Source organism: Microtus oregoni, unplaced genomic scaffold (genome assembly GCF_018167655.1).
Source record: "Microtus oregoni isolate MIOR12 unplaced genomic scaffold, Mior012 000002F_ref0000024, whole genome shotgun sequence".
Classification (NCBI taxonomy): Eukaryota; Metazoa; Chordata; class Mammalia; order Rodentia; family Cricetidae; genus Microtus; species Microtus oregoni.
The window spans coordinates 18,829,054-18,849,132 of NW_024543061.1; the positions used below are offsets into that span (position 1 = coordinate 18,829,054).

At 38.8% G+C, this 20,079-nt stretch overlaps 1 protein-coding gene across 2 annotated transcripts in view; it reads right to left on the reverse strand.

Moving 5' to 3' along the window:
* Positions 1-20,079, reverse strand: part of Ctnna2 (catenin alpha 2) — a 1,108,102-nt gene that overhangs the window by 749,865 nt on the left and 338,158 nt on the right. For both annotated transcript variants that reach the window (XM_041679862.1, XM_041679872.1), the window contains exons 5-6: positions 15,856-15,975; positions 12,464-12,730 (exon numbers count right to left, since the gene is read on the reverse strand). In XM_041679862.1, coding sequence (XP_041535796.1) covers positions 12,464-12,730; positions 15,856-15,975 — 387 coding nt within the window. The remainder of the gene's footprint in view (positions 1-12,463; positions 12,731-15,855; positions 15,976-20,079) is intronic.

Sequence of the window (20,079 nt, forward strand, 5' to 3'; positions counted from 1 at the left end):
ATGGTGATTCCAAACTGTTTTCCCTATCTTCTCACTGCAGGATAATCTCATGGATGACATAATCACATAAAGACCAGTCGTTGCCTTATGCCACTTTCGGATTATTTGGCTGCTCCAGAGTGCTGCAGTGATGCTGCGTCTGTAGTCAGAAGAGAATCAGAAGTGATAGCAGCATGCATCCACCTGTCACAAGCTGTCACACCCTGGGTGATGATGGCAGATCAAGGACATTACCCTTCCTTGTAAATGAATCTCCCCTCCCACAGATCACTACAAATGTCATCTTTCTTCAAGTCTGCGATGATCTTTGTTTTAAAAAAATCTTTGGAAAATGTCTTGCTGTTCAGTGATCTTTCTCAGTCTCAATACAGTCTCCAATATAATACTGTAGAAACAGGAACTACAAGGCTTGGAAACTTTTGTGTCACACATTCAAATTAACTAGTGCAAAAAAATCCACTTCACAGTGATGTGGTTCGTAAGCATTATTTGATGATGTCAAACATGATCCTGCTTCAAATAAAGATGATTGCACACCTCTGTGCCCATCTAGACAGATTTTTCACCAAGGGGGGGTGGTATTTTAAGAATCACATTGTGGTTCAAGCCAACAACTGTGTATCAATATGAATCCTATGTCCCATGTATGAACATCTCATGGAATAAGTTAAGTCATCAAATGTAAGTGTTACAGATTCTATTTTGGCATAGAAATACGATATTCACCTTATGAATTTTATGCCCTGCCCCCAAGTTTATGTTGGGACAAAGGATATATAAGCTGGTTTGGGTGTAATTTAATAAATTCTGGTTTTATTTTGTTTTTTGAGGCAGGTCTTTATGATGTAGCCTTGGTTTGTCTCAAGTTAACGTTTCCTCCCAGTTCAGCTTCCTGAATGCTGGGAACATAAGTTTACAGACAATGACTAGAAAACTGTTTAACTCGGTCCCTTAAATATCCTCTGTGATTAAAATATGGTCACAGGATGGAATGGTTAGAAGGTGCCGTAAAACTTCGGGGAGTTGGTCACTGTGGAATGTCTTTAGAGACTAGATATACAAACTTGTTCACACGTGGCCTTGACAACTGTCATGAAGCACTGTAAATTGTCATGAAAGGATTCACACACACATTCACACACACGCATTCACACACATGCACACACACACACACACAGCAAGACTGCCATGCTCTGTCCTCTTCCTCCCAATGACTCCTTCCTGATCCAATCACCTGCTCTTGTTATGTGTGATACGAGACAAAAAAAATTCAAAGCAGGTGCCAAAGGGAAGATAAAGAAATTAGAACAGAAAATTTTGTCACGATGACCACCAGTATAGTCTCCAGTGTCTGGAGAAATATGATCAAATCCTGTAGGTGATCTCAAGACATTTTTGAAAACTGACACATGAACAATAATTTTCCTGATCTACTAAGGTGGGGAAAGTTGCATATGTGAGAAGCAAAGCGTCACCTCTGGAACTCATTCTGAAGATAACTCTAGACAGCTCTAGGCAAGATGAGCTGGTTGAGCCTCAGGACCTTTGTGAGTTGTTTCTGCTTTTATATTTTTGGAGGGAGGGGTGGCCCCAGAGCTGCCCCAAACTCCCTATGTGGAGAAGGATGACCTCAAACCCATGATCCTCCTGCCCCTTTCTCAGTGACTGCACTGCAAGCATCAGTCATCAAGCATAGTTTTATGCAGTACTGAGGACCGTACCCAGGAATCCATGCATGGTAGGTAGGCACTCTACTGACTGAGGTATTTCTCCAGTATCAGTAAGACCCTCCATGAAGCTTCATTTGTACAAAAAGTATTTTATTTTGCTTATGTGGCATCATGACTTGCTTATTTGGGCTATCTTCCTAGAGTTAAACATATTATAAGGTGGCATCTCTCTGGGCTTCATTCTTTCTATGTACTATTGAAATTGCATAGTAGACGGAGAAACAAGATCAAGAATGGAAAGATACAGAGCAGGACTAAACCACAAGCATTTCCACTGTTTTATTCTGTGCTCTGCTCTCTAGCGCTTCCTAGTAAGACCAGGGTAACAGGGGTGGCCTGCATTAGACAGGATGTTCCCAGCAGTGGGGTGCACCTACTTCTTATATGTGAACCCGGGAGGGAGGAAGTATTTTTCTGTGGCTTTACATCGATAACCAATGAATTTTTTAATATAATCAGAAACTCTTGGAGAAATGAAGAAATTTAATAAGCAACAGCAAAGTTTCCCTAATTCATTACTGAAAAATAAGGGTGAGAAGCATGTAAATGAGTTTGGTTTTAAAGAAATCTGAACAAGAAGTTTAGGAAGCAAGGAGGATGACAGTATGCTCTGTGTGTATGTGTGCTGTGCCACTGAGCCAAATTAAATCAGAAAAGATGTAAATAACTACTTAGCATATTTTCAGTGTATTACCAGGACTGTATGCTCTTCCCATAGGAAGAGCATAAGAAGGCTGATCCTTGGAATGCTCATCAAAGCTTAGCGCTGATGGAAATGGAGAGATGAGTGAGCAGTGAAGAGCACTTGCTCCTCTTGTACAGGGATTTAAACGCCAGCACTCAGTGTGGGTACCTCATAATTGCCTGTAATCCCAGGGGTGCTCATGTCACTTTTCGACTTCTGTGGGCATCTGTGTACTCATGGTGCACATACAGACAGGCAGGCACACATATACATGTAAGTAAAAGTAACATTTTAAAAAATTTAAACCTAAGTCTGAATAATTGAGGTATTTAAATAGACTACATGCTTCTCCATAATCACTTCATCAGAGAAAATCTCTCATGTGGTTCCCAATATTGAAGCACAACTAATAAATCAGTGATAATCAAAAATATACTCTTTGTTGTCCCATGTGGACAATCTTTAATATATTCATCAACTACATTAGCATTTGGGCTTTCACTTAGCATTAATTATTTGAAATAAAGGTGTACTAAGGCCAAAAATAAAACCCAACAATCTTCCCCATAGAGAAAATTAATTACTCATGGAAAATATAGATTCTTATACTTTTCTCTGTAAAAGGACACGATATTGAAAGTACAATAATTTTATTTAAAGCCCAAAAGTCAGGGAATCAAGGATTTAAGAGGTAATTATTAAAATATTATTTCAAAACTCATTTTCCTATTTGCTCAGTAATTCACATACTCCCCTTTTAGGACTGAAATGTCCAAGATAAAATTAAATTGCCCTGAAATATTTCCTTGGAGAAAAAAATGTTAACAGAAGAATAAATAATTATTGGCTTTGGAGATGGCTCAGTTGGTAAAATACTTCCCTCTCAACGTTTGAGAGCACAAGCTTGGATTGCCAGAATCCTTGTAACAAAAGGAAAACACATGCCTGTAATCAATGACGGTAAAATGGGAAACAGAAAGGTTCCTGGAATGCAGGGTCAGGTACCATGAACTACCTGGCAAAGCACCAGGCTAATGAAAGACTTTGTCCAAGACAAGAAATGAGAAGATGGCTGAGAATCAACACTGGAGGCTATCTGCTGATCTCCACCTGCATGCGTGTACACCAAGACAGGCATGCATGAACACCCACACATTCCAACATGTATGCACAAACGTGTGTGTGAGTGTTTATCCCCACCCTTCCTACCACATAGGAAAGCAAACACTTCTGTCAGAACTTATTCTTAGTTTGATAAATCCCTGGAAATGTCATTCAGAAGCAAGGAGTCTGCATCCCACAGCATGGCTTTTAGATTGTGGGTGATTGTCTCTGGTGAGAGCGTCTAGAGAAGAAAAGCCATGGAAGACAATTGTCTAATAAACTTGGTAAACTGAGTCCCATGGCCACATAGAGACTAACCTTCTGTTCCGTCTATGCTTTCCTGTGAGGATTTTCATTCACAACTGTGTTTACACCAATTTTAGCTACTATCCCATGGCTCTAGACACTTACAGAAAGAATTGAGTACTTATCCTTCACAATATTAATTTACAAAACAGACCAAACATTTTCTGAAGCCGGTCCACAATGTTGTAGTATAGATACTTGCTTGCATTCCTGGGCTTAAATTATGGTATGTTGGTAAGGATACAGGTACCACTGTAGTGTTTGGCCACCAGATGTCAGTGTACGATAAAGAATGCTAGAAGGCTATTGCTTCTCTAACTACATTGACTGTAGTGAGTGAGAAAGAGCAGGTAGATTGAGAAGCACTTCTTTTAGAGAAAGAAAGCTGCTGAAAATTGCTGAATCCAGCAGTAAGTAGATATACTGGGTTTTCTTATCGTTTTTGTTCATTTGGTTTTGGTTCTTGATGTGATATAAGAACCAGGTATGACGTACCTGTAACCTCAGGTAACTGAAAATTGAGTCCAAAAAAATGGGAATCCCACCTGGAGCTGTATAGTAAGGCTTTATCTCAAACAAATAAGGAAACAATTTCTTTTAAAGAAAAGTTAGAATGAGTGTGCCGTGCACATTAAAGAAGCTCAAAGAAACAGCTTAACCTAAATAAGAAAATCACTGATGTGGAACTTGTTTTGAATTTCCAAAGCATAGGTCTGCATGTATACTTAGCCATTCGTGGCACTTGGTCTGGCAGAGTACCAGAGTTCAGATCCACACACCTCTATCACGCTGCTCACAAACACCTCTAATTCCAGCTCCACAAGATTCAATTCACTCTTCTGCCTTCTGTGTGCTCCTAAATGCAAGACACACATGCATGTGCTTGCACACAGACACACACAAATAAGAACTAAATTGATCAATTCCTTAAGGAATTCATTCTCTGTTCCACTCTTCCCTCCCAACCTTGCACACACACACACACACACACACACACACACACAATTTAATAGCACATTATGCACCAAAGTGCATACAATGACATCGATGCACTGTAGTAAATATCTCACTAAGAATGCATTTTCTCTTCTATGCCATGTGCATCTTTGGTGCTATGTCTCATTTGTACCCTTTTCACTCTCTGTGAAAGAACTAACTATCCTACAGCCAAACTTTACACTAGAACAAGATATGACACCTCAGTTCCTGTGATTACACAGTTATCTAGAGCTTGGAATAAGTTTCAGTCTTCTGAATCCACGTCCTGCACTTGTTTCAGGGTCCCAGAGTTCTGGTGATGCCCATTCACTTTGATGGACAGATATCAGAGAATGTGGTTAAAAGTTATTGATAGAGGTACTAAAGAAAAGAAACCATAGTAAAAGCAACCATGCATGTGTTGAATATTGGCATTATTCAGAGAGAAAATCTTTCACCCTGATGTCTAGGTAAGGTTAGGTCAGTTGCTCACATTTATTACCTCAGAAATCTCTAATGAAGGAGTCTAAAGAAGCAAAAGCTTTTTGATTATTACAATTAATCCCCTATTCCATTGTTTTACAGATTGTATAAATGGTACTATGGATGCTCCAGTCCCTCAAGGAGCCATGAACCACAAGGCTGGCTATCTCAGGAATTCTCAAAGGCATGTAATAAGAATAATAGATTGTTTTGATGTAGGGCATGGTCCTAGGTTTGTTTACTGGCTTTCATTTTTATTCATTTGTCCTTTACCTTGCTAATTGCTTTCAAACAGTTAGTTACAGCTTGCATTTCTCTCATGAATGCATTTATAGTATCTGGATGGGACTTTCTGTTCTCCTCTCTCTTCATTCTTATGTAACTTAATTAAAATGGAACTAATTAAGGATCTTCACCACTTAATATGGGTTTTCCCAGATGTTGTGCCCAGAATGATGTCAAAGGAGATATACAGTGCAGAACCCTCCTAGTAAAGAACCAAGAAGGGACTGGAAAAGGAGCTTAACAGAAAAGTACTTATCTCCAAGAAAATACATTCAGTTTTCCTTGTGATCATAGAGACCCAGAAGCCAGAATTTCTGAGAAACCCTGATGTGTCCAGAGCTTTGGTTCGCAGCTCCTAGTCTGCTAGGAGTGCACCAGAGTTCCCATTCGACATCCCCTTGGTCTTTGAAACAAAAGAAAAGAGAAGTACTTCACTATTCAAAAAGATCTGACTTCTTCAGATTCTTTCTGCACAAATCACTGAGGTCATATATCTGAGTCCCTGACATAACTCACCTATAGAGAATTCTTATTCTCTACTGCAACTATCTACTAACTCCCGATCTCCAGAATCTAGTCTGGAGTTGTGAATAGTTCCAGATATCCAGAAATCTCTTCTCTCCTTTTTTGTAAGGGCACATTCCAAATATGAGCATCTGTGATTGAACCCTGTACTGAACCACATTTTTTTTTTTTTTAGGATGGAGCTATTATGTCCACCAAAAGAAGCCCATAGTAGGGATAGCATTTGGTCAGTGACTACTACAGAACAACAATGCTCCTCTGCTCCCTCCCCTCTGCCTGCCCAAGAGGACAGCAGCAGCATTATGCTCAGCTAAATTCCCTGATTAATTTTAGGCATAGCTACTTTTATCTTCCTTGTTCAGTAGGCCCAGATCCTATGGAACAAGCTTGGAAAGAGAAAGAAAAGATATGGCAGATGACAGAATGCAACTTGACAAATCACCACAAGTTATTTTGGAGATGTAAGGATACCTTTTTGTGTAGGCATGGGTCACACAGCATAGAAGGGAAAGAAGAAATGGAACGTGTCGGAATAAGAGATCATCCACCACACAAACAGAAAGCAAAGTCCCATGGAAAAAGCTAAGCAGAGGGAAAGTCAATAGTCTCCTCATAATTTCATTTAAACTATTGTATATGTAAAGATATGAGTGATTGACTTTATTTTTTAGTTTATGTGCATTTGTAGATGTGTGTGTAGATGGCTGTGGAAGCCAGAAGAAGGTGTTAGAGCTCCGGGAGCTGGAGTTACACCGTTGCAAATCACACGACATGGCATGAGAGCTGAGAATGGGCTTTAGTCCTCTGCAAGAACAGCAAACACTCAACTGCTGAGCCATGTATCTGGCCCCTTTTATTTCAATTAATTTCGTTATTTGACAATTTTATTGTGGGGTGGTGATGAATCCTAGCACTAGTGAGGCTGAAGCTGGATAACTATGAGGTCACATAATGAGTTAAAGGCCAATGTAGAAAAAAACATAATTTTAAAGATAGAAATATTTTTATTTTAAATATGAATTCAAATTCATATTTAAATTTACGAATTCAAGACAACATAATTTATGAATAGCATCAATGTTCAGATTCACAGAGATAGCCTTCATAGACAAGGCATTAAAAATTAAAGTTTTCTAAAGTATATGCATTTATCTCCACAAAAGAATTACAAAAAAAAAAAAACTATCTGGAATGGTCTCTTCTCTCATCTTGTTTTTTGTTTGTTTGCTTGTTTGTTTTTGGTGAGATCTCACTCTAGCTCTGGCTGACCTGGAAATTGAGCAGTTCCCCTATAATGTGCAGGAGCATGGTCAACTTAATAATAGAAAATCCCGCGTTACCTTCTAAGGTTGTCTCCATGCTCTAAGGCTTCCCAGCAATCAAATCTGATGTTGTAATTTGACTTACACATGAGAAGTCATTACCTGTTAAAAAATAATCTGCACAGAATTCCTCAGTGGACAGTGTCACAGGATTGAATTAACTTTCACCAGTTCCCACAATCGAAACTCTGATGACTTTCCCATTGATTCGCAATCATTTCACTTTTGTGGCCAGATGATTAGAGGCTCTCTTGGCAGTTTGTAATTGTTACATTACCTGTTTTGGAACCTTGATTGTTTTTCTCTGCCAATCACTGCACTGATTTTTTTAAATAAAAAAAAGTGTATATATATATATATATATATATATATATATATATATATATATATATATGCAGGCTCAGTGGTGACAGAAGATAAGTGGCCAAACATTGAGCCCTAATTATAACTACCAATTACATACAATCCTATGATTTTAAACAGATGAATGTTAAAAATATCAATTTCCCCTTATTCTGAGTACCTGTAAGGTTTTTGTGTGTGCTCATAGATGAGCGTGCGTATGTGTGTGTGTGTATGTGTATGCGCGCATATGTGCAGGTCAGAGGACACCTGATAGCTCCTTCAGTTATTTCTATATTCTTTTGTTTTTGTTTTTGAATTTTTGTGATAGGGTCTTCACTGAATCAGCTGGACTGGGTGGTCAGCAAGTTTTAGGGCTCTTCCTGTGTCTAGCAACCACCCCCAAGGATAGTGTTGAGATTATAGGCGTACATTGGTGACCTAGTCTTTTCACATGGAGTTTTTGAATTAAGCTTCTCATATTTGTACAATAAACAGTTTACTGAAGGAAACTGCTCTGCAGACCTAACTATAAGATTTTAAGCCACATCTACATATAACCTCCCATAGAAACCGAAATTGACATTCATAACTACTAATACAGATTGCCTCTCAAATTCAATTTTAAGACAAGAGAAATATGAACTAGGCAACAGTGTCTTCTATTTACACAGATCTTCCCACTTCAGCATTGCAGGGACATAACTGTCTACACTGTCAATGCATTGCAGGGACATAACTGTTTAAACTGTCAATGCATTCAGTAGCCATTAGGCCATTTAACAACCTGTCCATCACCACTAAAGTCAGTAACATGGCGTTTAGTGTTTTTCACTCAGTGAAATGCCATTGTTTAAGTATCTGTGGTATGAGCTGTATAAGTGTCCTTGAAAGATCATGTGTTCAAGATTTAGACCCTCCCAAGGGTGCTGATGGGAGCTAGTGGGTATTTCCCTGATGGGGTGTTGGGGCCTTGGTCTCTCCTCTCTCTTTTCCACTTACTTATCATGCTGAAGTGAACATCTTGTCCCATCATGTGCTCCTGCCATACTTCACTCACGGGCTCCAACAAGAATTCAATTAGCCTTGACTAAACTTCTGGAAGTGCGAGCCAAAGTAAACCCATCTTTCGTTTTGTAAAATTGTTAATTTTCTTTTAGTGCCTCTCTCTCTCTCTCTCTCTCTCTCTCTCTCTCTCTCTCTCTCTCTGTGTGTGTGTGTGTGTGTGTGTGTGTGTGTGTGTGTGTGTTGGTATGCTGTGTGTACCTACAAAGTCCAGAAGAGCATCAGGTCCCCTGAAGCTAGATTTACAGCCAGCTGACTTCGGTGCTGGGAACTAACTCTGGTCCTCTGAACGAAAAGCAAGTACTCTCAACCACGAGACATTTTGCTTGCCCCAAATCTTCCTTCTTTTTGTGGAGATTATTTCAAGTATTTTGTTACAGTGATAGGCAGCTGTAAACAGCATGTGGATTTTAGGGAAGATCACCTTACGAGACCTGGATAGAGGTGGGCAGTCCTTGGGCTTCCCACAGGTCAGGGAACCCTGATTGCTCTTCGAGCAGATGAGGGAGGGGGACTTGATCGGGGGAGGGGGAGGGAAATGGGAAGCGGTTGCGGGGATGAGGCAGAAATCCTTAATAAATAAATAAATTTAAATAAAAAAAAGATAAAATATAACAAAAAAAATTCTAAACAGATTTACAGTAGAATACCTGGGGAATAACAACGACCAAATGGACTCTCTGTTCCACTTATAATTGTTCCATAACGAGAAACAGTCTGCTATTTTTAATGAAAGAATTTAAAATATTAAGATGTAGGTTGACTGACATACGAAATTATAGAAAATCTTCAAGTAATTAGCTATATAAAAGATGTCTTTAAAATTTTAAGAGTAACATCATTACTGGTCAGAAAGTTATGAAAACATATTTCATTTACCAGGGAGGAGCTGTTAGGCAGCTACACCAATAGCAGTTGTTGTCCTGATTGCAGCTCAGATATGAGCTGCAATTAACATTAACACATGGTAATTTTTGTTAGCCTTCGAAAATAAAATGTAAAACACTGGGTCATTGTTGCATAATTTTCATTGCTTGCAAACAAATTATCAGCAATAAAGTACTGGTTGGTATAAATCATTAACATAATACAAAGTTGTTTCATTAATGCATAATATCTTTAGCTAACATTATGATAAATGAAATGAATTAATCTATAATTCATTTAACCAATAAAATTAACTCAGTATATTAATGGTCAGCTGTTCTCATGTCTAATACTCCAAAGTCTTCTGTACCCTAAATAAGAAGACATTATTGGGGTAAATGAAAGGTGTTGAATGTTCAAGGTATGGACATCCTTCACTCTTTGAGTCTTCTTAGAAGATCTCAGATTTGATTGTATAAATCTGAAGCCTTTTTGCAAATCACGGTGATGTTTCAAAGTAGTATGCATATTAGTGAAAGCGGCCTTGAAAATGATTTGGCACCAGAGAAAGGGAACCAGAGCCATTCCACTTCTGGACAGCAGGTGGCAGCAGCTGACGGGTCTGTTGTCAGGAAGTTTTGTGTTATCTTCCCGCCACTTTTCACTGCTTGCTATTCAATCACAAAAGAAATCATTATGTAATAAAAAGGATGGGATCAAATACGGCTAAGGAATCAATATCTTCTTAATTAAGTCTTTTTTACTGCCATATTTTAAAAGCATTTTTTTTGCATTTTAGATTATTTGTGACTTTTTACTGATTTATAAGTGAGACATTTTTTGTTTCAGTATGCACTTAAAGCAGCAACACACCATGCTTTAGTATCTGAGTGTATGATATACTGTTTTCCTTCTTAATATATGGATTTATTCATTTTTTAATAAAAAAAAAATAAGCTTTATCAGCACTTTAATGAGATTGAAAAACCCATCAGTATTTTATTGCTGCTGCCTGACAGTACTGAAGGAGTCAATAGCCTTCCTGTCCTGTGTCCCAGAGTTACACACCACAGAGTAAGATCTGCCCTTCAGTAGACAAAAGTCTATTCTGGCTTTGGCACCGCACATCTATATATTGTGTATTTTTGGCACATGTGAGGAAATTAAAATAAGTAACAGAATAGAGTGAACAGTTCTACTGATTTTCATGGAAGTTTGGAAACATGCAACCGTCACTCTTTTTTAAAAATTGGGAGCTCCATGATGAAGTGTTGCACGTGGAACTGGATGGCATCGAGTCCCCATTTCTGCAAAAACTCCATTCAATTAATTACTAAATTCAGATATACTTCTTACATAAAACCTGATAATGGACTGGAGAGACTTCTCAGCAGTTAAAAGCACATGCTGCACTTGGAGAACACCCAAGTTGGATTCCCAGCACTCATGCTGGGCGACTCACAAGTTCCTGAAACTCCAGCTTCAGGGGGTGGGTCTCATCAGACTTCAGCAGGCTCTGACACACACAGGCACACGCCCACACAGAGACACACAAACATATACAAAATTCAACACTTTTCAAAAATCCTATAAAGTCACCATATGGTGTGAGTGCAAATATGTGTACATGTGTAAGAAAGTATACATGTGTACACTCATAGAAACTGTCTAATTAAGAGAGAAGAAAGGATCTCAGAACTTTCAGAATACACAATATTGCAATTTTCCCTCAGCTGTATTTTCCACCTCACACCTTGGGCACACACTGCTCTCCTCAGGATCTTCTCCTCTTGCCACTAGCTAATCACTGCCTGCAAAAAGCTCATGTCCACTCCCCCAAGAGAAAGTCTCCATCCTTCCCAGCAGCATCTAAGCAAAACAGTTTTTTTTTTCTCCTGTGAATTGTGTCCTATTTCTTTTTGTACTGCCCCCATCTCCACTGTGAAACAAAATACCCATTTGAGAAAGAGTCTGGGAATTTAGGAGTCGCAGTGTCTTTGTTAGCAGGATCACATGCTAGAGGATAAACGACTGCACAGATGAGCCTTCCACACCTAGATCTTGGAGGTGTGCTTTCTTTCATCCTTGGATGCTGATGACTGCACCCCGTCATGCACTTACACAGCAAGGCCATGGTCAAGGCAGAAGAAGTCTCCTGTGTCCCATTCTAGGCTATTCCATCAGCAAAAGCAGATGCAGGCAATAGGTGCTTTATGGGATTTGTATCTGGCACTCCTGAGAGGAGGCATGCATACAAAGACAGATTCCAAGGTAGGGTTTAGGGTAATAGAATTTGCTTGTCACTAATTTAAACTGAAGCAATTGTGGGCAATTTTCCACTGAGACACGGTATGCATGCAATCTAAAGCCAGCTGCTTATGACATTTGTCTCCTTTCTAATGAAATTTATTATACAAATGATTTGGAGGTGATGCATTCCTTGTATCTGGCAATGATCAGACCTCTTAAACATAGTTGTTATATTCTTTAAAGATTTTGTTTTACTAGGCTCTCCCAGTATTTTTGGTTCCCAGTAACAGTAATACACACCATACAACTTATCTTCCTGTCAAAAAATTCTGAAAAGAAAATCAGTATATGCTATTATGTGCCTGTAATTTATGATATCTCTTAAATTATGCAAAATATGGTATCCTTTCATGCACATATATGTATACTGTATATATAGTACATAGAGATGTATGTGTGAGTGTGTGTGTACTTGTGTGTATGGCAAATGTACACTCTGTAAGTATTAGCCAGGTGCTTACATCAAACTCATTCAGGGCTGCAGCCAGCTCGCCAATGCCTGTGTGGCCTTTGGCTTCATCGGTGGGTGAGGTGGCCTGAGCGGCACTGGAAATTCCAGCTATGGCCTCTTGGACTTGCTTGAATACATAATCTCGGTTGGCTCTTGTGGCAGCAACATCTGGGTGGCGGAGGAAGGCTTGGGAGGCTGTGTACAGCATGGTGGCATTCTTCTTCAGGGCTCCGCGGGCAGCAGCCATTTCATCCCTACAGTGAGGGTCCTTCAGCTCCTGTGAAAAAGTGGAACGTACATAAGGCTTGTGTCAAGTGTTTGCAGGGAGACTTGCAGCCTCAGGCTCATGAACACATTGTGGATTTTCGAAACAGTCCTTCTTCCCTTGTGCTATTTGTAGCTGCTGGAGAGATGCAAAGCTGTTCTTTCTTCATGAAACGTCTAAGTCAGTTGCTGACATCCAATACACACTATCATATGACATAGTACCTACCTGGTTCACCTTTTTAAAACCATTTTTTTTTTTTTTTTGCCAATCGACCCGAGCCTTCTTCCATAAGACCATGTACCCTTATCCTTACCTTCAGCACTCATGGGACATACTATAGTGACTTTGTAAGCATGAACTGCTCCTACGTAGGATCTCTCATGTCAGCACTGGGCGCTGTCTGTTTTGATATTACTGACTCTTTAATCATCAGCACAATGTATACCAGCTAAGAGGTAATTAAAGCACAAACATCACTAAAGGAATGCAGGACAGCACCAACAGAAAGCCGGTCATAGACATCAGGGTGTTTGCTTTCAGCAAATGGAAAACCTTAAATCAGTCACCTAGGACCTGCTTGCTTCTGCTTAGTTACATTTATAAAAAAGAAAAGCCAACATGTATCAGTTCCACTTCACCCTCACTTGAAGAAGTTTTCTTTAACTGTCTCTAATGGCAAGGCAGTCATCAACTTTAAAGATTCACTTTTATTTGCATGTTTATTATAGGAGTGTGTGTGTGTGTGTGTGTGTGTGTGTGTGTGTGTGTGAAGTGTTTTGGAGCCTTTGTCCAAAAGAGGACATTAAATCCCTTAGTTATAGTTAAAAGCTGTAGTGGGAGCAGAGTCAGTTTCTCTGGAAGAGTATAAGTGCTCTTAACTGCTACACCATTTTGATAGTCCCATCAAACATCAAATTTAAAGACTACAAAATAATAGGCCGACAGTGGTCTGTTTTTCTCAAAACAAAACCACTTGGGAGTCACTTTTCTTTCAGCTTTCAACAGCACATCTGAGAGTCTGTTCTTATCATTCCTGGAACTGTTAAAGGAGGTGCTGTTCGCTTTTGCCAATGGACAATGTCGAGGGGAACAGCCTCTCAACTCTTAAACATCAGTAAATGGTGTTTGATGCCCTGGGGGTCTCTTTGTATTTGCTCATTTTGTAGGTAACATATGGCTGGTCTGAATGAATATGCTCTTTCCTTTTATGTGGGTTTAAAATTGAGTCGGAGCAAAGCACATGGTTTGAGACATCTAAAGTAGTCGGTACTAGCTGACAGTAAATAATAACTAACCCATGCATTCTCTTTTGCTTAAGCATGGTAAGCTATATTCCTGTAAACACAGTTTCTAGAAGTAATTATTTGAGCCCTTAGGGTGAAAAAATAAGTAAGAAAATATTGCAATGCAGTATCTGTGGTCAGCAAAGATCTGAGCCTTTTCACAATGGTGAGCCCTGGAATAAGTAGAATCCCCTGAATGACCACACAGGATTTTACTAACTCCTCAATATCTGGTACATGAAGTGCATTCATGAATGAATGTTTATGTATACATGAATATGCATATACATATATAGTTATAAGTATGCAACTACCTATATAAATATACACACATATATAAGTACATTGAAAAATTATGGTGAAAATGTCTCTTCACAAAGATATTTTAGGAAATGTTCCTTCTGCATAAAACTGGAAAGCATCTATGTTGAATTAGGAACCATTGGTTAACTACTGCAGGTGTCATTTTACACACAGCAAGAAGCTGTTTCACACAAGTACAAATCAGGAGGGAAATATTGTTTGGGTACTTGCCCAGAATGTGTGAGGCTGGATTTTAATCAAGACTAAGGGGAAAAGATGAAATCAAATAATGAGGTGCACATGGTAATCACATGTTAAAAGGAGGAGGAAAAAGCCATTGGCTGAAAAGGCAGCAAGGTGCTTTTGAGTGGGCTCTACTTCTTTCAGCAATTATTTTACAGAAGAAATTGGAATTAGCAAGTAATTAAAAATAAGGCATTTTGTGAAAAAAAATGAGCTATATTTATTAGATTTCTTATAAAAATATCCACATCATCAGTGCTCTGACACCAGCTCCTCACTAACAGGCTCTATTCGGTCTCCTGCCTGCTATTTCTCTTCTATCTGATACTTCAGTGTGAATGCTCTAAGCATCCCAAATCCATGCCTGTAAATACCACATATTGATTTCTAATCCAAATTAGGCTTCTTTCAATCTTCTTCTTGTCAATCAAACTACTTCCTTCTACTTCTATGCATTTGCTTACACCAGAGCTTTGAGGGAAACTCACTGTTGTCAATCATGCATTTCTCACCTTTGAAACAGAGATAGCTCTTCAAGATATATTTCACTTCCTATATATTTCCTCCACCTTCATTGCTTCTCACTAATGGAAACCACCTATGCCTGCTATCAAGTCCCTTATACTCTTCTACTGTCTGCTTCTCTTCAGCTCTGCTTCATTTTCAGCAAAATATTTAAAATGATGCTAAAATGTAAGGCTCAGACATAGATACTGGACTTTTAACCAGCTCACAATAAGATCCAAATACTCTCTAACAAGACCAGATACCATGACTTGTGCATTTGTATTTAACGTCCCTCTTCCCTGCCTCCTGACTTGGTTCTCTGATATCCAAACACTGTATTCTCCACTTGCTCTTCCTCCTACCCTGTCCATGCTTCCTTCTTTTCTTTTATAAAAGTTTGGCTGCATGTGTGCTGAATGCTGTGTATGAAGCTTCTGGTTTACACAGAACCAGGAGATTTAGTTTGAGAGAAAACAGTGGCATCCAGAGAGTGTAGAACACGATGCCCCAGTCTGTTTTCTTTCAATTGACCCGAGAAGGCTCAAGTATGGTGGGATGCAGAACCTCTTTCAATATCAGTAGAAATTGGTAGTGTATGATTTATTGATAGGCAGTAACCAGACCGTACCCAAGTCCCATGTGGAGGCACCGATGGAGGCATGAATGGTCAAAGCAGGACACAGACTTCGTGATGGGTGATTGGAGTATTTAATCACAAGCAGATGTGACTGGTCCATGTTTTGGGACATGGTTATTTAGACTTACCCATCCCCCAGAAACATTTCCAATTTTTCCTACCTGCTGTCGTCTTGCTGCTACATAGTTCAGTTTCACCATTTCTTTTCCAAACTCTTTAAAGCGGTTTGCAAGATCTTGCTCATTTGTAGCATTCTTGACAGCTTCTAGAGCCTCCTCAACCTGAAATAGAAAATATACACAGAATATTAATTAGAAGATAGTATTTGAATATTATTAAACGGTAACTTATAAAGAAAACGTGAATATTTATTCATATTGAAACAGTAGGCAGAAGCATACCTAATTATCACCTGTACCAAAAGAAAAATTTTTCCAGCAATTATAGAACAGGTACCTGAGAGATGAGTTGAGAGTAAACAACACATAATGCTCTTGTAGAGAACCTGAGTTTTGCCCCTTGCACACACACACACTGGGTAGCTTACAACTCTTGATTCAGGGGACCTGGTACCTCTGGCATCCACAGGTACCTTAATTCAAATGTACATACTCACATTCATACATATACACATAATTTAAAACTGAAACGAGGCTTAACTACTAAAGCCCACACAAATCCTCCTTAAGACATATTTTACTGAATTATGTCTGTGGTAAGAAATATAGACTTCTGATATAAAACAGAAATACAAAGGACATACACACATGGGGAAAGAGCTATAGAAACTAAAAACAAACTCTCCTGGCTCTCCTAGGTTGCAAAATCTCTTGGGCTCCTGAGAAATTTATAATGACAGAATCTTCAGTCACTCTTGTCAAGACCTCTAAATCCGGACTCAAACTGAGATGCACGCTTTGGCATTGCCATGTAAAGAGGAGACAGCCTACATCTGGAAGCAAGTAAAATTCAAATTCTGCTGTCACTTGCAGGAGGCATCCAGGAGAGTGGAATAGCAATGGGCAACATGAGAGCAGCCATGCCAGCCTAATGATGTGTGTGCTTCCAGATTCTCACAACCTCCTTCAGCGGGGTTTTCCTAGGTCCCATGGGACCTGAATTACCAATTTCACCACAACTATCTTATATAATACGTGAAGTGTTTGGAGGTGCTAAAGTTTCCACACCTATCAAATAACCTGAATTTTAATATGACGTGGAAACAACTGGTAGCAGTCTCTATGTAATCCCTGTGGACTGGACTACAATGAAGTGCTGAGAACAGGTAATTGGTGGCCCCATCCTAAGCAGTTTATCTATATTACACCCCAAGGTCCGAGCAACACTGGAGGAGATGGGGGAGAAAGAATGGAAGACGTGGACGTTTGGGAGGAGAGCCGTTAAATAATGCTATCTTCTATAAACATGACACGGCTCATAGCATCTGCAATTGCCCGCACAATGTCAGGCCTGCTACTGTGTGTTCAAGAATTGGTCAATGGACTCATCAGGCCTGTCTCCTCCATGAATGGCAGTCAATGGCTGTTGAGGAAGGGAAAGATATTTTCTTCAGTTAAATAGGCACTGGAACCTTGCAGTCTCATAAAAATAGACCCTCAAGCCCAGGAAAACAACTTGAATCTCAGTGAGTCAGACATATGCATTAAAAATGATGACAGTAAAAGCAGGGGAAACAATTAGAGATATGGAGTGTTCACTGTTCGGGGACAAGAGAAGGTGAGCAAGATAAAATATATTGCATGTATTTTATATACAACACCAAAATTATCAGTAAGTATTTGAAAATTTAAAAGCAAGATTCTATAATAGAGTAATCCACAGTCACTGTCTTGTGATACCTTTGTAGAAATAAGCTAAGTGAATGAGTGAATGAGCCACAGGACAGTGTCACTTTTGCAATTCAAAAGTTTTCAAACACGAAAAGAGTTTTGTATGAACTGAAAATCTCCAGCTCCATGTATTTTCTTTTAAATGTAATTTCATTTTTACTTACAGCTGAGTAAAGTTCTAGTTTGTGCATGTACTGTATTTTCTTCACCAGTTCACCTGGGGATAGACATCCAGACTGCTTCTATATCCTTGGTCTTGGGAACAGTACACTGTAATATACATGGCTATGTGTCTCTGTAGGTGTTATCTTAGAGTCTAGTGGTTATATACCCATGAAACAATTCAGATATAAAAAGATAAAGAGGCCATATTTTCCCTAATATTCAGGACCTAGATTTAAACTTATAATCATATTATCTAAGTATATACATATATATGTATATATATATATATATACACACACACACACATACATATTACATGAAAATTAAAGCTATCATGAGAGGAGGAAGAGGTGAAAAGGGGAGTAGGGTTGGGAAACAAGCAAGGGTAATGATCTATGTATGAGATGAATGCACAGAACGGATTGGTACCCAAAGGAGGAGGGTCTTTCAGGATGTTGGTAGAGGAGAACAAAGGGCAATGATACACTGTACGAGTGAGACATAATGAAACACACTGTCTTGCATACTAAGAAAAAATCATTTTAAAGAATGTTAAAAGAGCCAGATACAGAGGTCTTGGCAAACGCAGGCTCCTGAGAGATGCATGTGGATTCTGAAAGAATGATGGGAAATGCAGGAAGCATAGATCAGAATGCTCATAGGCCACAGGAATGTTTTATCATCAAATCGCAATATACATAAACAGGTTGTGGCTTTGTAATCTTGAGATACAAATGAATACACATAGGGCCAAAAAAATTAAGTATGTGCTACATTCTGATGGACTGTCGGTTCTGTTTATGACACTCTCACAGATGTGGCTAAGACAAAATACTTATCAAGTATCACAGGGTGAGGGAATGAAACAGAGCATATAAGTCAGTAATAGCAGATATCAGCCAGCCTGTTGTCCCAGAGGTGTGATGGAGCCTTTCAATTCACTCAACAGGCAACCTCATTCAGTAAGGAAAACTTGGCAGGGAGGAAACCAATTTTCAATAATAACAAATGTGTGGCAACTGGGCTTCGATCTGCAGACTACAAAAAATTCAATTTTATCTTTGGAAATTCTGCATAATTCCCTTTCTAATTATAAACATCTAAAATGGTAATTAAACTCATCAGAGTCACTCTTTTTCTACTCTGTCCAAGCTCTAACAACACACAAAGAAAAGAATGAAATACAGCTGAACAGAGGCTGCTGTGTGGGGTTTTCTTAGGCACGCAAATCAAATTGCATTTTATTGCAGAGAAAGGCCTGTTTAACATATTGGCATAGGTTAATGAGACACTCATGCCTTAAATCTGTACAATAATGAGTCAGCAATGCTTCTCCTTCCTAATAGATTCATAATCATTTAAGCTTTGCCATCAAAAGCACCATGGAGTGGACTCTCTTGGCAACTGGGATGTCCCTGCTGCTTATATAAGATGTAAATCGCTTCTTGGGACATTAAAATCTGGTTCCAAGGATAGAAAAGAATAATTATCACAGAGGGTGTTAAATCCAGGAATGGTTTTCTAATACTATACCCCGGGATTCTTACCAGTTGTTAGTCAGTCCAATTTAGAATATTTATTTCACTGTGTTATACATAATTTTCCTTCTTATTAGATTTCTCTGAAGAATTCAGATGCCATTTAGAATTTATAATAATTGTGAAACATAATTTAACGAAGAACTTTGGAGAAAAAAGCCACTAAACTATTAATCACATGATCTGTTCAGTTTGACTTAGTCATGCTTTGTTTGAATCCTAGAAGGGTCTGAAATTTCTGCTAGTCAAAGTTTCATAAAGATAGAGATAAAAGATAGATAGATAGATAGATAGATAGATAGATAGATAGATAAAAAACTGAAAAAGAAAGGCAGAGATTAGGTAATGTGAGATTCCCCTCTGTATGCTATGAATATGTTTTATTGCCATTGGTTAATAAAGAAGCTACTTTTGCCCAATGGCTTAACAGAAGATAACCAGGCTTGAAAAGATTATATATATATATCTTTCCATATTATATATATGGAAAGAGAGAGAGAGAAGATGGAGTTAGAAAGAAGCATGTAGCTGTCACACATATCAGATGCCAGACACCGGATGGAACCTTACCAGCAGGCAACAATCACAAGGTGATACACAGAGTAATAGAAATGGCTTAATTTAAGATGTAAGAGCTAGCTAGAAATAGTCTAGAGTCATTGGCCAAGCATGCTGCAATTAATATAGTTTCAGTGTGATTATTTCGCGTCTTGGTATTTGGAAAACAAATGAGTGGCCTCTGCCTACGACTAGGCGTTTTTCTAAACTCAAAATTAAGGTAAAAAAACAAATTTTTATTTCTAAAATAAGCCATTTTTTTGCATGGTTAGGG